The following is a 16,309-nucleotide window of genomic DNA, read 5'->3' on the forward strand; positions in this document are numbered from 1 at the left end:
GATGACAGTGATGTTTATTAGTTGTGTGATGACAGTGATGTATATAAAATTAGTTGTGTGATGACAGCGATGTTTATTAAATGCGTGATGACATTGATGTTTATAAAATTAGTTGTGTGATGACAGTGATGTTTATAAAATTAGTTGTGTGATGACAGTGATGTTTATAAAATTAGTTGTGTAATGACAGTGATGTTTATTAGTTGTGTGATGACAGTGATGTTTATAAAATTAGTTGTGTGATGACAGTGATGTTTATAAAATTAGTTTTGTGATGACAGTGATGTTTACTAGTTGTGTGATGACAGTGATGTTTATAAAATTAGTTGTGTGATGACAGTGATGTTTATAAAATTAGTTGTGTGATGACAGTGATGTTTATAAAATTAGTTGTGTAATGAAAGTGATGCTTATACAATTAATTTGGCTTGTGAGATGATACATCGTTTGTCGATATCTCGTAAATTCAATCAATCAACACGTCGATAAAACATTTTGTAAACTACCGACATACAACATTTTTTATGGAAACATCCAAAATACAACATTATGTATGTAAATATCAACATAAAAAAACAATATGTATTGAAACATCCGGCATACATAAATCTTCATAGATATATCCGACGTACATAAATTATGTATGGATACAAAGTATATAAAGTGTGTTTTGTAAACATCAAATTTACGTCACGTTCTATAACAACATCTGACATACAAGTTCCACCGCAACACACAACTTACAACACTGTATACTACTAGATCTATATATAACGAACAACCCGGCATGATGGTGCAACATGCCGCTCTCAACGCTCAAAGTTTCTGAACTTTTTCCTGTTTGATCTCAAATCAAAGATGGCGGCCGACGATCGCTAGCCCCGACAGACAGGTTGCAGGACCGTGTAACATTTCTCACTGAGCGGCGAGATTTTATCCTCCCACCCCCAATCACCCCCCCCCCCCCCCCACACATTTCCACCTCTCCTCCAATCCTAATGATTGGCACGGATCATAAGCAGGGTTTGTTTCACACGTGTCTAGACGAGGCTGGTTGTGCCGATTTGATAAGGGCATGGGGGGGGGGGGGGGTTGGTCACCCATTTAGGCTACCCATATTTAGATCTAATGGATTTTTAAAAATGAATTTAGATTTAGACGTTTAATGGTGACCATGATTGTAACCAAGTAAGTCAAAATGTTATCATTTATACAAGCATTTTTACATGGAATAGCATTACTGCTACTTTAGAATCAAGTTTTTCTGCATTGACTGCTACTTTAGAATCAAGTATTTTTGTATTAACTTCTACTTTAGAATCAAGTATTTTTGTATTAACTTCTACTTTAGAATCAAGTATTTTTGTATTAACTTCTACTTTAGAATCAAGTATTTTTGTATTAACTTCTACTTTAGAATCAAGTATTTTTGTATTAACTTCTACTTTAAAATCAAGTATTTTTGTATTAACTTCTACTTTAGAATCAAGTATTTTTGTATTGACCCCTACTTAAGGTTCAGGTTCAAGTATTTTTTACATTGACTGCTATTATATGATCAAGTATTTTTACATTGACCGCTACTTTAGAGTCAAGTATTTTTGCATTGACCTTTTTTTAGAACCAAGTATTTGTAAATTATATAACAAGGCTTGTACTTCTATTAGACAACATTTTCATAAAGACGAATTGTGGTACACCTAAAACATTTGTCTCTTGACTGTGGAGTAGCGAGGTCGGGTATCACCCGGTGCGGCACTTAATGGTGTTAACTAACGGTGTTAACTTCATGATGTCACCCCCCCCCCCTTGTCGGGATTTGTTAAATTTACTCTTGAAAGACTACTTAACACTCTAATTAATCACTTAATTATGTGGAATTATCATTTTTCTGTATATATTTTGCTTTTGCCTTGGTGTTACCCCCCTAAATGGTGTCACCCGGTGCGGTCCGACCCCCCCCCCTCGCTACGCCTCTGTCTCTTGAACTGTTTTTGTTCCGTGGGGACGGGGCGTGATCCCGGGTCTGACAGTCATAGATTTATGTTCTACCTGCCAGCGGGGGGTCAGAAAACCTGAGAGGTCGACCCGGGGGTGTGGGGGGTGGGGGTATAATTTATGCTAGTGCAGGGTGCGATACCCCTGGGAACTAAACCTGGCTCTAGGTGTCATGGGTGCAGCTGTAACAAAAAAAAAAGGGGGGGGGTGAGGGAGGTGTGTGAAGAACGACACGGAGTGACAATAGAGTGTGCGGGGAGGGACGGGGGTTACGACAGCGACATAATAATGTTAATGGACGGATTGAAAAAAAAATCATTGGACAAGCCAAGGGTTACAGGGTTGGCTACGAGTGAGTTTCGACTCGAGCGATTCCTCTACAAATAGAACAAATCAATGGCTGTCGCGCCAAGCTTTATTTTTTTGTACGTTTTATAGCAGTGGTTGCTGATTCAACTTACTTAACTCTATGGACAGATGAAATAAAACTGTCACGAAAAAAGGTGACGTATTTTATTCCAATTACCCCAATCATTCTCTTTTCCCTTTTAAGAGAAATTTGTAACAATTTATGAACTAAAAAAAAAATGCGCCATGCTAAATAATACGACCCTACCCCGCCCACCCGCGTTGATCACAAAATTCTAGACTTCCCACACCCCTCTACCTTAGATGTGTTACGTCATAGATCTATATAGCCGACTATTGCCCACGAGAACTGGAATCGTTAGCACTGGATGGCCTATTCGTTTACTCGAACAAACGGCATTTAAATTTTGGCATGCGATCTGTCAATGTGTGTTTAAAAAAACACACCCGAACTCAGCTTATAGGCGGTATCCTGCACTAAACGTTTGGTTGTTTGTTTCCTAAGATAAATTGTTTGTAAATACGTGTCTGATGCTGTTGTTTGTAGCAGATATGGCTTGACCGCTCAGGCCTCATGAAACCCCATGTAAATGTCAGTGTGTTGTGCTTGAGATAGATGCATGCTTTAGATCAGTGGTTCTTAATTCACCTTTTAGGGGGTACCGAACCCCACTAGTTTTATATGCGCACTCACTGCACTGGCAAAACCCGATCATGAATCATATGCGTCTGGCGTGTGTCTTGACTTTCGCCGAACTTCCTGAGAACGACGACGGGACAGTAGCGTAACGAGGGGGGGGGGGGGGGACGGGGGGGGACATATGTCCCCAGGCGCCGACCTTAGGGGACGCCAAAATGGGTTGGAAAAATAAATTGAAAGGTTGAGGGGGGTGCAAATTGAAAGTTTGAGGGGGGGGGGGGGTGCAAATCGAAATCTTGGGGGGGGGGGGGGGTAGCAAATCGAAAGTTTGAGGGGGTGGGGGATGCAAATCGAAATCTTGAGGGGGGAGGGGTGCAAATCGAAAAGTTTGTCCCCGGGCGCCGGGAAGGGTCGCTACGCCTCTGCGACGGGACGACACACCCATTAAAGTATATCTTTTCTATAGGCCTATAAATTATATATTTTCTATTTTTAAAATACTTTCTCCGGGTGGGTGAGCGGTGGATGTGCTCCCAGGGGAGGTGGGAGCAAGGTCGTCCCCCCCCCCACCCAAGAGATACCTGAAAGAAACTCTAGTAGGGTCTACACTTGGACAATCTTGATACTCTATAATATTATACTAGCGTACCCTGTCAGTGCGTTGCTGCGGGCTGACGCAATACTGTAAGAGGATTTCGTCAATTTTTTACCAATCATGTATTTTTACTTTCTCGTATATACGAAGTATAGAGAAAGTCTTGTAATCGTGCACAAAAATCACATTAAATTTGGACAGTTTTCACCGTTTTACTTCTCAGTCCTTCATCACATCCGGGATGTAGAGGACTTATTTTAATCGGGCAAAAATTATAAATCCAGATATATCGAAATTTGGCGTTTTATGCGTAATGGAGTCGGAAAAACTGGATTATCCAATTCTGTCCGTATGTCTCTCTGTGTGTGTAAACACGATAACTTGAGTTCCGTTACGGCTAGGTTGATGAAATTTCATATATAAGTATTTTATCAAAATCGTAGATCCGTATCAACTTTTGAGCGATTTCCGATGACCGGAAGTGGTACTTTTTCTACTTTGAATTTTTCAAAAGCCTATAACTTGAGTACTATTTCAGATAGATAAATAAAATTTCACATGTAAGTAAAAAATCTAATACTCTGCCTTCTCTCAAATTTTGAGTAATTTCCGTTGATCGGAAGAGTAATTTACGCTATTTCCGATTTCTAAAAAAAAAACGCATGTGAATTTATAAAGCACTAATAATATTCCGTACTATTATACACAGATTGTTTGGCGTTCACTTGGTGCGCAATTCTTTTTTCTACGAGATTCTATTCTATTTTAAAAAGTTTAAGTAATTAAAAATGGATTAAAAATCATGTCTATATATATATCCCGAGGTGCCATCCCCCGTAGTGTTATATAAGAATATTCGAGAAAGCTAAAGGGAGATCACTCCCGGTTTATTTATTTGAGTTATTTACATGTAAACAAAGCAGGCGCTATATTTGTTGGATCATAGTTGTTGGGGCGCGGGTTTGTCCACACTACTCTCCTTACGACCAGGGAAAGCCGAGTGTACGTTAATTACCCATCGTTACAATGAGATAGAATATACCTCGGCTACCAAGGGACATTCTTGGAAGCCACAGTGTTGAACTACCACAAGCGTACCGTGTGTGTCCAGTGGTTCGGTTTATTCGTCGAATTGAGTGTCCCACTGTGTCCTTTTTGCAAGATGCTATTTAAAACGAATGTAGGCGCCATAGTGCTCACGGTGACCCCAGCGTGCAAGCAGGTAACCCGACCGTCGGGACGTCGGTGGGCGCGCCTGATTCGATTTATTGAACTATTATAGTTACCAATCGTATCCATATATCCATATCGTATCGCGCTCTTTAAAGCGAACGTAGGGGCCTTAGTGCTCACCGTGGAGCACGGGGCGCCAGTTTGCACCTTGTTGAGGTGCCGGAGAAAGCGTTTGATTTAATTTAGTGACCAATTATAGTATCCCATCGTATCATTAGTGTGTTGCACTCTTGAAAACGAACGTAGATGCCATAGTGCTCACGGGAGAGCCCAAGGCATCAAATCAGAGGCGTAGCGAGGGGGGGGGACATATGTCCCCGGGCGCCGACCTTAGGGGGGGGGCGCCAAATTGAAAGTTTGAGGGGGGTGCAAATTAAAAGTTCGAGGGGGGGGGGTGCAAATGAAAAGTTCGAGGGGGGGGGGGGTGCAAATCGAAAATTCGCTCCCGAGGGGGGCGCCAAATTGAAAGTATGTCCCCGGGCGCCGGGAAGGGTCGCTACGCCTCTGCATCAAATCTCACCCTGCCGGGCCCAATCGAATTTTTTTACCTGCAGAAACCTCCCCAGAGGTATTCTCAACAACTTCCCTAAGTTTCAAGGCGATCGGACAAAAAGTGTTGTAATGCAAAAAGAATAAAGAGTTTCTTCCAGGCATCTCGAGGGGGGGGGGGGGGGGAGCATTTATATAGAAAACATAATACTTTTACCAGTGTCTGCCCCCTCCAACCCATTGAAAATTTCGTCCGCCCCCCACCTCCCGAAAATTTCAAGTGCCTCACCCCCCATCCCCCCCCCCCCCCCCCCGTAGAAAAACAGTCTGGAAGGAACACCGAAAAAACACACAGGCAAATATACTTTCCTATATATATATATATATATGTATATATAAGTGATCTTATTCAGTCATCCGCGCATCCTCGTTGATACAAGCAAGGAGGTTTACAAATCCTTAACAAACCAAACTAAATTAGACTAAGTAAATAAAAAATCAAAGACAAAACTACTAACTGCGATATACTTTATTTGATCGTTAGACTAAGGAACCCCCACCTCAAAATTTAGACTAAAAGAAAAACTCAACGAAAATTAAACCCCCGATGTAGCTATTATAAAACTCAAAACAATATACAATTACAAAAAATCAAGCAATCTATTAAGTAAAAAAACATTGCTAAAAAAAACTCCAGCCTAAATAGGCCGACTACAATTAACACTGAAACAAACAATGACATGTCGATTTAATTAATACTTAATATATAAATAAAGCCTGCACTATACAACTATGGTTTTCAATAAGGTTAAATAACAACAATCCTACGTTTACATAAGGTATTTATAAAAAATATATTTAACACTTACATTTTGAGAATTGTACACAAAAAAAAAAGTTTCAAGGTTCTAGTTTCGGCTTCACAAATTCTTGAAGATAAAATGATTTTATGTTCCAAACTAGCTAAATTTTTTTTGTACGTTTGTGACTTAGTAACGGTTGTCCTATCTTGAGTGAGCCCCCCTAGTCTAAGTCCGAGCGCTATTATATAGGCTGTCCAACCACCCTTTCCCCTTTCCCAAACCACCTGCTGCCATGCCTCAGCTGGTCCGTAGGTTGGGCTAGTTGCATCTACGCCCATAAAATTAAATAGACGATCGACCAGCGCTTGGGCTGCCGCCTTTGTGCCGGAAAGGCCATTAAACTTTTGCTGACCATCATGCTGACCATCGCGGTCAAACCTCAGCTGTGAACGCTCAATGACCGTGGAAAACCTAGATAGGTTTTCTATACCAGCCCCCCCCCCCCCCACACGCACGCAAGCACGCACGCACGCGCGCGCACACACACACACATATATATTATATAGCATTTCCGTAGCCCCCGCCCCCCTTTCTGATTATACAGCGTCGTGTCCCCCATCCATATTGTGTATACAACTAAACTAGGCTAAAAAGAAAAAAAAACTTCACTTAATAAAAACACACTCAGTTTTCTCACATACATTTGTACCACCACCAATACCATCTATAACAAAACAAGAAATCATCCTCATCATGTTATGATATATGTACAATGTTTTAGATCTTTTACTTTTCCTTCCTTCCTTATGCGGAAACCGGCTCAGAAGGTTGACTTCCATTAGCCAGGCAGGCCTCAGTGTAGCAAACTCCGACCACAAGACTCAAGAGTTTCCCACACAACGGTCGCTACTTCCGTCGGCTCTCACCGGGCTTTCCTTCCCCACCCACCAGACGCGTGACGTCGTCCTACCGCCTGGTACCCAGCTTGATTGTGGGGGGCGTTCGGCCATTCTTTGAACCTAGCGCATACAGCAGTTCTACTCGGCAAGATCAAAAACCTCTAGCTGCTGTTGGCTACCACTAGCCATTCCGCACCCATTAGGGGGGGGGGGGGGTCATGAGCTTGGTCCTACCAGTGGCACTCTTCCGAAGCCACGTGAAGGCCGCAGCTTAAAGTCAAGATATCTGGTTAGGGTCGAGAGCAAAACCCTTCTTGGTTCCCGGCAGTCTTGCACCTCTCCCCCCCCCCCCCCCCCACGCTGTTATGTAGGGGACTTGGGAGTCCGACGTACCAGGCTCTTCGGAAGATCTTTTACTAAATGATGTGGGCATATTATACGGTTTTAGGGGGGGGGGGGGACGACTGGGAGAGAGACTTGTCGGAATAGTTTTAGTTGCAAAGCTAATGCTAAAAATTGCATTTTAAGATTCGGTTTGCTAATGTAAACAGCCCGAAACTATCTTCTACATAAGAATAAATGTTAAATGGAGGCTAGGTCTGTTACCAAGTTCATGTGTCTAAAGTCTATCCCGCTGAAAACAACCACGTCCAGTCGTCGGTGACCTACCTTTACTTATACTATGTATCAAAAGTAACAGGGTTAAATACCATTAGAACGTGACTTACACTTATTACAACATTCAACAACACGAGCTTACCTTTCATGTCGAATTTTATAGGTCCTTACTGGTTCATACAATGCCGTATTTCAATTTTTTTTTTTTGTAAACTTGTTTTAAAAAATATTCTCTCTGTCCGCATAACAGCTAGATCTAGAACGCACACGTTTACAGCATGCTCGAAAAGGTATTGGTTTTAATTGTTTGACGCGCCGTCCATTATTCCTCCAATAAACGCACACGTTCGAAAAGGTATTGGTTTTAATTGTTTGACGCGACGTTCATTATTCTTCCAGTAAACGCACACATCTGACCCGGTTCATCTAGGACAGGGGTTCCCAACCCTGTGCCCGCGGGCGCCATGGCGCCCGCCGAACGATTCGTATGTGCCCGCCTCTCACTATTCGACAGAGACAGAATTGTTTTCATAAACATTATTGAAAGGCTGAAGGGGGTGGAAATTGAACATTTGAAGGGGGGGGGGTGGGGGTGGGAGGTGCAAATCGAAAATTTTAGGGGGGGGGGGTGCAAATCAAAAGATTTGTCACCGGGTGACGGGAAGGGTCGCTACGCCTCTGGAAGGAGTTTGTCGATTTAAAACAGGTGGTGCCCGCCACCCTACCGATATTTTAGAATGTGCTCTAGAGTAAAAAAAAAAGGTTGCCGACCCCTGATCTAGGAGATCCGCGCCGCTGTGTCGCAGTTAAACGGCGCCTCTCACTGTATTCATCAATGTCGCGGCACCCGTGGTACCCACATTATCGTGTTGTACCCTAATGTTGATTGTCCGCTGTTTGTTCATTTGTTTGGAGGCTCCCATGTGTGGGTTACCCACTTTGTTGTACCCGAATCTTGATTGTCCGCTGTTTGTTCATTTGTTTGGAGGCTCCCATGTCTGGTTACCCACTTTGTTGTACCCGAATCTTGATTGTCCGCTGTTTATTCATTTGTTTTGAGGCTCCCAGTCATGTGGTACCCACTTTGTTGTACCCGAATCTTGGATGCCCGCTGTTTGTTCATTTGTTTGGAGGCTCCCATGTCTGGTTACCCACTTTGTTGTACCCGAATCTTGATTGTCCGCTGTTTATTCATTTGTTTTGAGGCTCCCAGTCCTGTGGTACCCACTTTGTTGTACCCGAATCTTGATTGTCCGCTCTTTCTTCAATTGTTTTGGAGCTCAAGTTGTTTCAAACGACTCTGCACTTTTAATTCATGCTTGAACGTCACTGCCCCCCCCCCCCCTTTCCACAACTCACGGACGAAATGAAAAAAAAAAATTATAAGAAAGATATACTTTAACTTGTGTCCTCCCTTCCGAAGTTTCAAGAAAAATGTCTGAAGGAAACCCTGTTTGCACCATGTTCAAGGTCGTATCCTAGGCACCCACGACGAATGTAGTATTTTTAATTTTAGCCACATCATTAACGACCTACCTTGAGACGCACAACGAACTCGATATTTTAAGGCTACATGTAACAGATTCGATACTTACTATTATAATTATGTCACCGATTTGATTATTTTGTTTGGGCTATGCTATACAAGGCTACATGTAACAGATTCGATACTTTCGAATACAATTATGTTACAGATTTGATTATTTTGTTTGGGCTATGCTAAATGTCACAGATTCGATAAATTCGGGGTGCATGCTACATATTCGATACTTTCTGGCTACATATCACCGATTCGATACTTTCGAATACAGATTTGATACTTTTGTTTGGGCTAGGCTACATGCCATATATTCGATACTTTCTCGCTGCATTTCACAGATTCGATACTCTCAGGCTACAATTGCATTACCACAAATTTGAGAATTTCGGACTACGAGTCACGGATTCGACTAAATGAGTACTCAATTTTTTAAATTCTTTGTTTAGGCCCACATGCATGAATGTTGGAGACACATGAAATGCGCTAATTAAGACGATGCCTAATTAACTTTTAATAAACCAACTGTCGCAATTTAAATGCCAGAGTATTTTAATCACGGCAATTCTACACTGTCATAATTAATGATCAATCACTCTGCGTGGCTTGGGGTAATTAAGAGCCCCAGGGTCAATCAATTTTTTTCTCGTCTGTGATTCCTTTGTTTTTACATTAATTTGTAATCAAGTGATATGACAAGCAGTTAAATTAGTATTTCCAGTTGAATGCTTTCTATTCTATAAGACTCAGTAAGATCTCATTGATGTGACTTGGTAACAGTTTTATTTTAATCTGGCGCAGCTTGAAATAATTTAAATTCAATTTTTTTTCCTATCATAATTTCGAAATGTAATTATTAAATTCTCTTGTTCCTTTATCAATAGCCTTAGTGACTAAGCCTTGCAGTTTTAATAATAAGCCTATGCCTTGCAGTTTTAATAATAAATTATAATTACGTATCAGAGTTAAAATAATGAACAGATAAGTTGCTTATATAATATATACTAAGTTGATTTGTTACTTCCACTTCAGACTTAACGGTTTAAATTTTTTTATCATGTTTACTTCTCTAGCTTAAGCCATCATTACATGTTTACCCTACTAGCTGAAGGCATCATTCTGTTGACCCCCCCCCCCCCCTAGCGTCACCTCTTTACCCCTCTGGCTGAAGCCATAATTATGTTGACCCTCTAGCTGAAGCAATCATCACTTGTTTACCCCTCCAGTCTAAGCCATACAAAACTCCTTTTAACCCCATATTGCCATCATTAGTGTTTTCCCTCTAGCTGAAGCCATAATATTTACCTCTCTAGCTGTAGCCATATAAAACCCCTCTAGCTGTAGCAATAATAACATTCTCCTCAAGCTAAAGCTATGATGTTTACAACTCTAGCTAAAACCATTCTTGCCTCACTGTTCTTGAAATAGACTGAACCAAGCACATTGTAACAATCAAATTTATTATGTTTGAAAAAGATTATTTTGATCAGAATATACATGTAAAACAATTGGGTGAACATGAATCATGACAAGAATCAGCAATATACTCACATTAATTTTTGTACTTACATTAAATTTTAAATCACATAAAGTTGAACAAGAAATTAAAAGTTCTAAAAACATTTTTTCAATAAAGTATTGCATGTATGTATTGAATGGGATTAAAAATTGTAAAACTTTCCCATGGCCAGATTTGAAGAAAATCAAAATAATTCAAGCCTAAAATAAACACTGAGCATAATGACTCTGTTTCAAAGATATTCGCCAATACAATAATACATTTACAAAAAGAGTATGTCGATATTAAGGCTACAGAATATAAAATAAAATGGCTTTCTGCCTTTTTTTTGACATAAAACAAACAAAAAACAACTACAAGTACATAATGACATATTACAAAAAAAAAAATAGGGAAAAGTAAGAGACATTTGAACTTGTAAGAAAAATGAATAACCATGCCAACCAAACAGCACATGGGTCAAGGTTGCTGAGAATGAGCCACAAACCAAAAAATGGAACTTGTTTTTGTTGTGAAAAGGGGCAAGCACAAAGTCAAACTTAATGGGTTTTTAAAGCATATGGTGGCCTTTTTTGTTTTGTTTATCTAATAGAAGTATTAATAACAAAACTCTACATTATGCTCACATAAATACAAATTAAACTATAATAGTATACTGCTAATAACAATTATTAGTGAATTATTTTCTTGACATCAAACATACAAAAGTAAGCTAGTGCCTTTTAAAAATGCAATCTTTCATCTACTTTCTGAAAACAATTATGAAATTCTTGCACAAAGTTTCACTTAGTCAAGTGCATTGTGGGGCAGACAATTATAACTCTGGAATAAGATAATCTGAGTTAAGATAATTTGAGATATTTCTTATAATTACCAAGTCATTAAATAAAAAATAATAACCAAGAAAATCTTCGGTTTAAAATTTACTTTAGAAAAAGAAGTTCAAATTATGTTTTAGTTCAAAAGCTTTGAAACAAGTCTATAAAACAAGGTTAAAGCTTTTTATGCACTGCAGATAAGTAAATATATACAAAATTTTAAAGTTTAAAAATTTTTTAAAACCAAATACAAAAACAATTAGTTGCATATATGGATAAAAACAAGAGATAATATGAGGCATTTATTTTAACTTTCAAATCACAACATGAATTTCTCTACACTAAAACATAATCACAAGACAATATGGTTACCTTCGGTGGAACTGATTTCTTAAAAGTCAGTTTTATACTTCTACATCATCATTACCTGACCAAACAAAATATGACTGCTAACAATTAATACAAATGTATGTGACTAGCTTAGTTAATTACAAGTTGTCCCTTTGGAAGGGTACAGACTTTAAATTATTGTAAACACATGTAATATGATCAAAGGGACAAAAAAAAATTTAAAAATTTAAATTCAAACATTTAACCAATATGTGCATGTGTTTATTTTTGCCTCATACACCGGACAGTTGTGCTTGAATGACCACCATTAGTAAACTAATTAAAGAACGTTTCAACACATTTATCAAAGTAGGTAGCCTATGAGAATTATGGAATGTACTATATTGGAAGACCAGTTTATATTTGGATTAATTAAATTTTGTTTCTCAAGAAAACTCATTTGGACTGTAATGACTATCAAGTAGAAGCATATTAATGAAGCATGGCAGCTTAAACATGCAGTAAAAAAGATGATTTAAAAACTCATGATAGATTATATACAACGTTAAAAAGCTCTTAGATATATGAATAATAATTTTCACTGGAAAATATTTTCAATACTGAAATCAAATATTTTAAGGCACAAATCACTTTATTATGGAAAATATTTGAGCTAATCTTTTAAACTTTTTACTATTTAAGAAATAATACAGATTTATTGAAGCTACTAGATGCCAGTGACTGATTTGGTATAAGTATAAGTTAAGACTAATTATTTTGGAAAAACAATTAAGCCACAAAACAGTACTATAATTAAAAATGTTTATAAATAGGCCTGAAAGTAGTATTTTATAATGTGTCTCTTCAAACTACATAAAATCTCTTCACTAATAACTGCACATGATTACACAATTTCAAATGTTTGGTATAGAAACCACTACCTTACAACAAAAATAAAATAAGATTTTAATTTGAAGAACAAATTAAGGAACAGCTTTCACTATTACTAGCTGATTATTATTAAAATTAATTTTATAACTATGAAAATACCACATAACTAGCATCAAATGTAAAACAATACTAGATTTACGAAAAAATTAACATCCAGCATACTAACCAAATTAATAACTATACAAATTCAGTAAATTAGTAAATATATAATATTTAAGTCCTCAAAAATCACACATTAGCTGTCTATCTGAATATGATATTGTTTTAATTCAAACATGATTCATTTCAAAGTTAGAATATTAATAAGTACTTAACATATTTTAATTACTTATAAATTTATTAAATAGTAAAAAATCATCCTAATTTTGCCCCATAGTATGATTCAAGTAGCAATATTTACCACACAAGCACAATAAACTGTAATTTCACTTTGTTTAATTTTCCCAAATGGTTTGTCTTTTTTTAATTTCCTTAAATCTTAAGCTCAACTGTTACAACCAAGCAAGCCTTGAACTGTTTATGCATCAAATCGCTGGTATGGTGCATCATCTTTAACCAGACCTTTAGAAAAATTGAAACATTTTTGTTTGGTTACTCTTAACTCTTAAATAGGCCTTTGAGTGCCATAAGACAGAAGAAGTAAACTAAAAGCTTTTAGTGATATTTTTTGTGTATAAAAAAACTTACCATATTTCCGCCTGATTTCATCCAGTCGACCTTTTCTCTCTGATCTTCTCTCCTCTTGCTTTGCTTTTCTTTCCATTTTCTGCGACTCAAACTTCCCATCTTCTTTGTCATATCTGCAAGTAGAAGATCAATCATGATATAATTCTCATACACATTTCAAACAGATGGCATTCATTACCAGGGGATACACTTTTAAACAACAACTAAAACAACTACTGGTTATAATGAAACAATTACTTCTTTTTGTTTCCACCTCGGCAGCAGCAGCAGTAGATACAGCAGGACACAATTGTGATAAGGATGAGCCCACCAATAATACTCATTGATATTATCAGAGCTTCAAAGTTCACTAGAAGAAAAAATATTTCTTTAAAAATTGACAGCAAACACGTTCTGATGGGGAGAAACTACCGCATTATACTCAGTTAATGTTCACATTATGCTATGCTTTATGTTGATATGTATGGAACAAAGATTTATTGTTTTAAGGCAGTCAAAAAAAAAGCAAATATTTTATATTAAAATAATAATTAATCGAAATAGTTATGCTGATAAAAAAGCGTAATTCATTTTTATTATTAACTTACACCAGCACACTCCCCATCTAGCTTTATCCAATGCACAGTAAGAAGATGGTGGAAGAACTTTTCCAGTTGGGTAAAACATGCAGGCATCATTGCTATAGCAGTACATACACTGTATTGGTAGAAGTACATTGCATTTATTGTAAAATTAGCTTCTGAATGATAAATGTTATTCAAATAATAAATTATTGGTGAGCAGGCTCTAATTTCCATAAAAAATGTTTAATCACCACAAAAAATTAGCATGCTGAACATTAAGTGTAGTTACCTTAGCATTTTCTACACATTTGTCACAAGAGCCATTGTTTTTGGTACATTCTAAAATAAGGTGATGAAAAAAGAATTAGCAATATAAAGCTTAAATCAATATAAAATAATAATGGTAAAAATAACATTATGTTGGTCTGAATATTAGTTTCTAAAAAAATAATGGTGGTAACCAAAGATGATTGAAAAAGAAAGACATTAGCTTAAATCTTTTACCATCTTCAGGTTTAACAGTTGTAGATTTAAGTGTCGTAGTTGCTTTTTCAGCAGAAGTGGTGATAGGCTTTTCAGTAGATGTGGTGGTCACTGTGGTAGTTGTGGTTGTGCTTGCGTCTTGTGCTAATGAACAAACACACAACAATCCCACAACAAGGCAGTAAATAGCAGTCCTCATCTTATCAATTTAGCAAACCACAGACACTGAAATAGAAAGCATCAAATAAAGTGTTGGCCAACAAAGAAATTTAAAGGCTTTATAAATGTATGTGTATCCTTATTATCATTATCTAAAATGATCATACTGGTGAGCTTGAATTTATAACTTTTTAAAAACATAAAGATTGAAAAGTAACATATTCAAATAATACAACACTATCCATCTTTTGGCAGGTCTTTTAATTCATAGCACTTTCTAAAAGAAAGTTTCTAAAAGGGAAAGGCTTAAACTCCTTAAAGGACTGCTATTAATTTCTTATTCTGAATTAAACACACTATTAAAAAAATGAATATGATTTGTTTAAACAAAGGTACGTGATGAGAAAATTGCATAGATAAATTATAAAGCCATGTATGTATTGTCAATGAGTCACCTTTCTTTCACATTACCAGCCTCCAATGTTCCCTCTAACTAAGGGGGAAAAGTTAGTGTGCAAAATGTATTTTTTCTGTGTGCGCTGTTCTTAAAGTCTTATATATATAAGGGTAAAATTACTTTACAAAATGACTGCGCGGCCGCGCAGCTTAGAGGGAACATTGCCAGCCTCTGCCAATTTTACGTACCTAAAACGATACATAGGCTAGATATATTACCAATAATAGGCGTAATATTTGTATTAAATTGATGAAATATTTTTAAGCTTATTAGTATTAGCCCACTATTAGCCCTTAAGGTCAGGCTAAGTTCTTACTATTTTTTACAGCCGCTATAAAGTCAAAATGTAAAAAAATATTTTAAAATTGACGAAATTTTTTTTGTCCATGTCCACAACATTAAGACTTATAGGCCTAATAAAGCCCTAGTTAGTAATTACTACTAAATAAGTAGTAAATACAGTAAAGTTTGAGTAAAGTAATATAAAGTGGAAGGGTGAAAGCCCAGTGAAGGATTCTCGACATCAACACTGGCCTCCAGTGAGTGCGATATGAAATCATAGATCTTGTCAACAATCATACAATGTCTAACAAACAAGAAGCTACTTTAATATTATAAACTTACACAAACAATAAAAAACAACCTCTTTTCTAGTCTGTAACCTGATTATCCAATTGAAGTCTCTATCAATTAGGTCTAGCCTAGAGTCTAGTAGATCTAACAACTAGATTCTAATCTAGATCTCAGTTTTATTGTGAAATTTAGTCAGCTTCCGCCTACTTTATTTAGAGAATAACGTAGCTAATCTAACTTCCTTTAAAAATATACTAAAAAGTTACACGAACGAATCGACTATTACCGAATAAAATCGAATATTTATTATTTAGATCTAGATCTAGATTTTTAGATCTAGACCGATCTTATGTTTTAAAAATAATGCACAAAATATCAAATTTAAAAAATTCTAACGTTTTTTTATGCATAAATACTAAATCTAATTCGTCTACAGATTAAGAATCTAATACATTCAGTATTTTCCAGCCTGGCCGTTTCTTGTTAAAAATTAGATCTTGTCTAACTACTACTAGATCTAGATCTAAAAATTCTTATTTTACATTGACCTCTTGTCCTCTGTTAAATTAAAAAGCATAAGTGGGACAG

At 37.1% G+C, this 16,309-nt stretch overlaps 1 protein-coding gene across 2 annotated transcripts; it reads right to left on the minus strand.

The window, feature by feature from the left end:
• Positions 1-11,034: 11,034 nt before the first annotated feature.
• Positions 11,035-15,943, minus strand: LOC131958195 (pituitary tumor-transforming gene 1 protein-interacting protein). 2 transcript variants are annotated; one of them, XM_059323075.1, is made up of 7 exons: positions 15,792-15,943; positions 14,554-14,757; positions 14,339-14,388; positions 14,074-14,182; positions 13,724-13,835; positions 13,487-13,599; positions 11,035-13,360 (listed from the first exon to the last, which is right to left on the minus strand). In XM_059323075.1, exons 2-7 carry the CDS (start codon positions 14,729-14,731, stop codon positions 13,317-13,319), a joined length of 606 nt encoding a protein of 201 aa, XP_059179058.1. In that variant the 5' UTR covers positions 14,732-14,757; positions 15,792-15,943; the 3' UTR covers positions 11,035-13,316. The 2 variants fall into 2 exon arrangements, with proteins under 2 accessions (XP_059179058.1, XP_059179057.1); XM_059323074.1 differs by having other exon boundaries at positions 15,773-15,942.
• Positions 15,944-16,309: the final 366 nt, after the last annotated feature.

The sequence above is a fragment of the Physella acuta genome, unplaced genomic scaffold, assembly GCF_028476545.2.
Source record: "Physella acuta isolate Inbredline_101_S28 unplaced genomic scaffold, ASM2847654v3 ptg001298l, whole genome shotgun sequence".
NCBI lineage: Eukaryota > Metazoa > Mollusca > Gastropoda > Physidae > Physella > Physella acuta.

Bases quoted from the DNA above. Each gene is read 5' to 3' on its own strand.
- LOC131958195 (XM_059323075.1), bottom strand. From the start codon at position 14,731: ATGAGGACTGCTATTTACTGCCTTGTTGTGGGATTGTTGTGTGTTTGT. The intron at 14,389-14,553 runs GTAAAAGATTTA...ACCTTATTTTAG, and splicing joins AACTGTTAAACCTGAAGATG to AATGTACCAAAAACAATGGC. The intron at 13,836-14,073 runs GTAAGTTAATAA...TTTTTCTTCTAG, and splicing joins TAGATGGGGAGTGTGCTGGT to TGAACTTTGAAGCTCTGATA.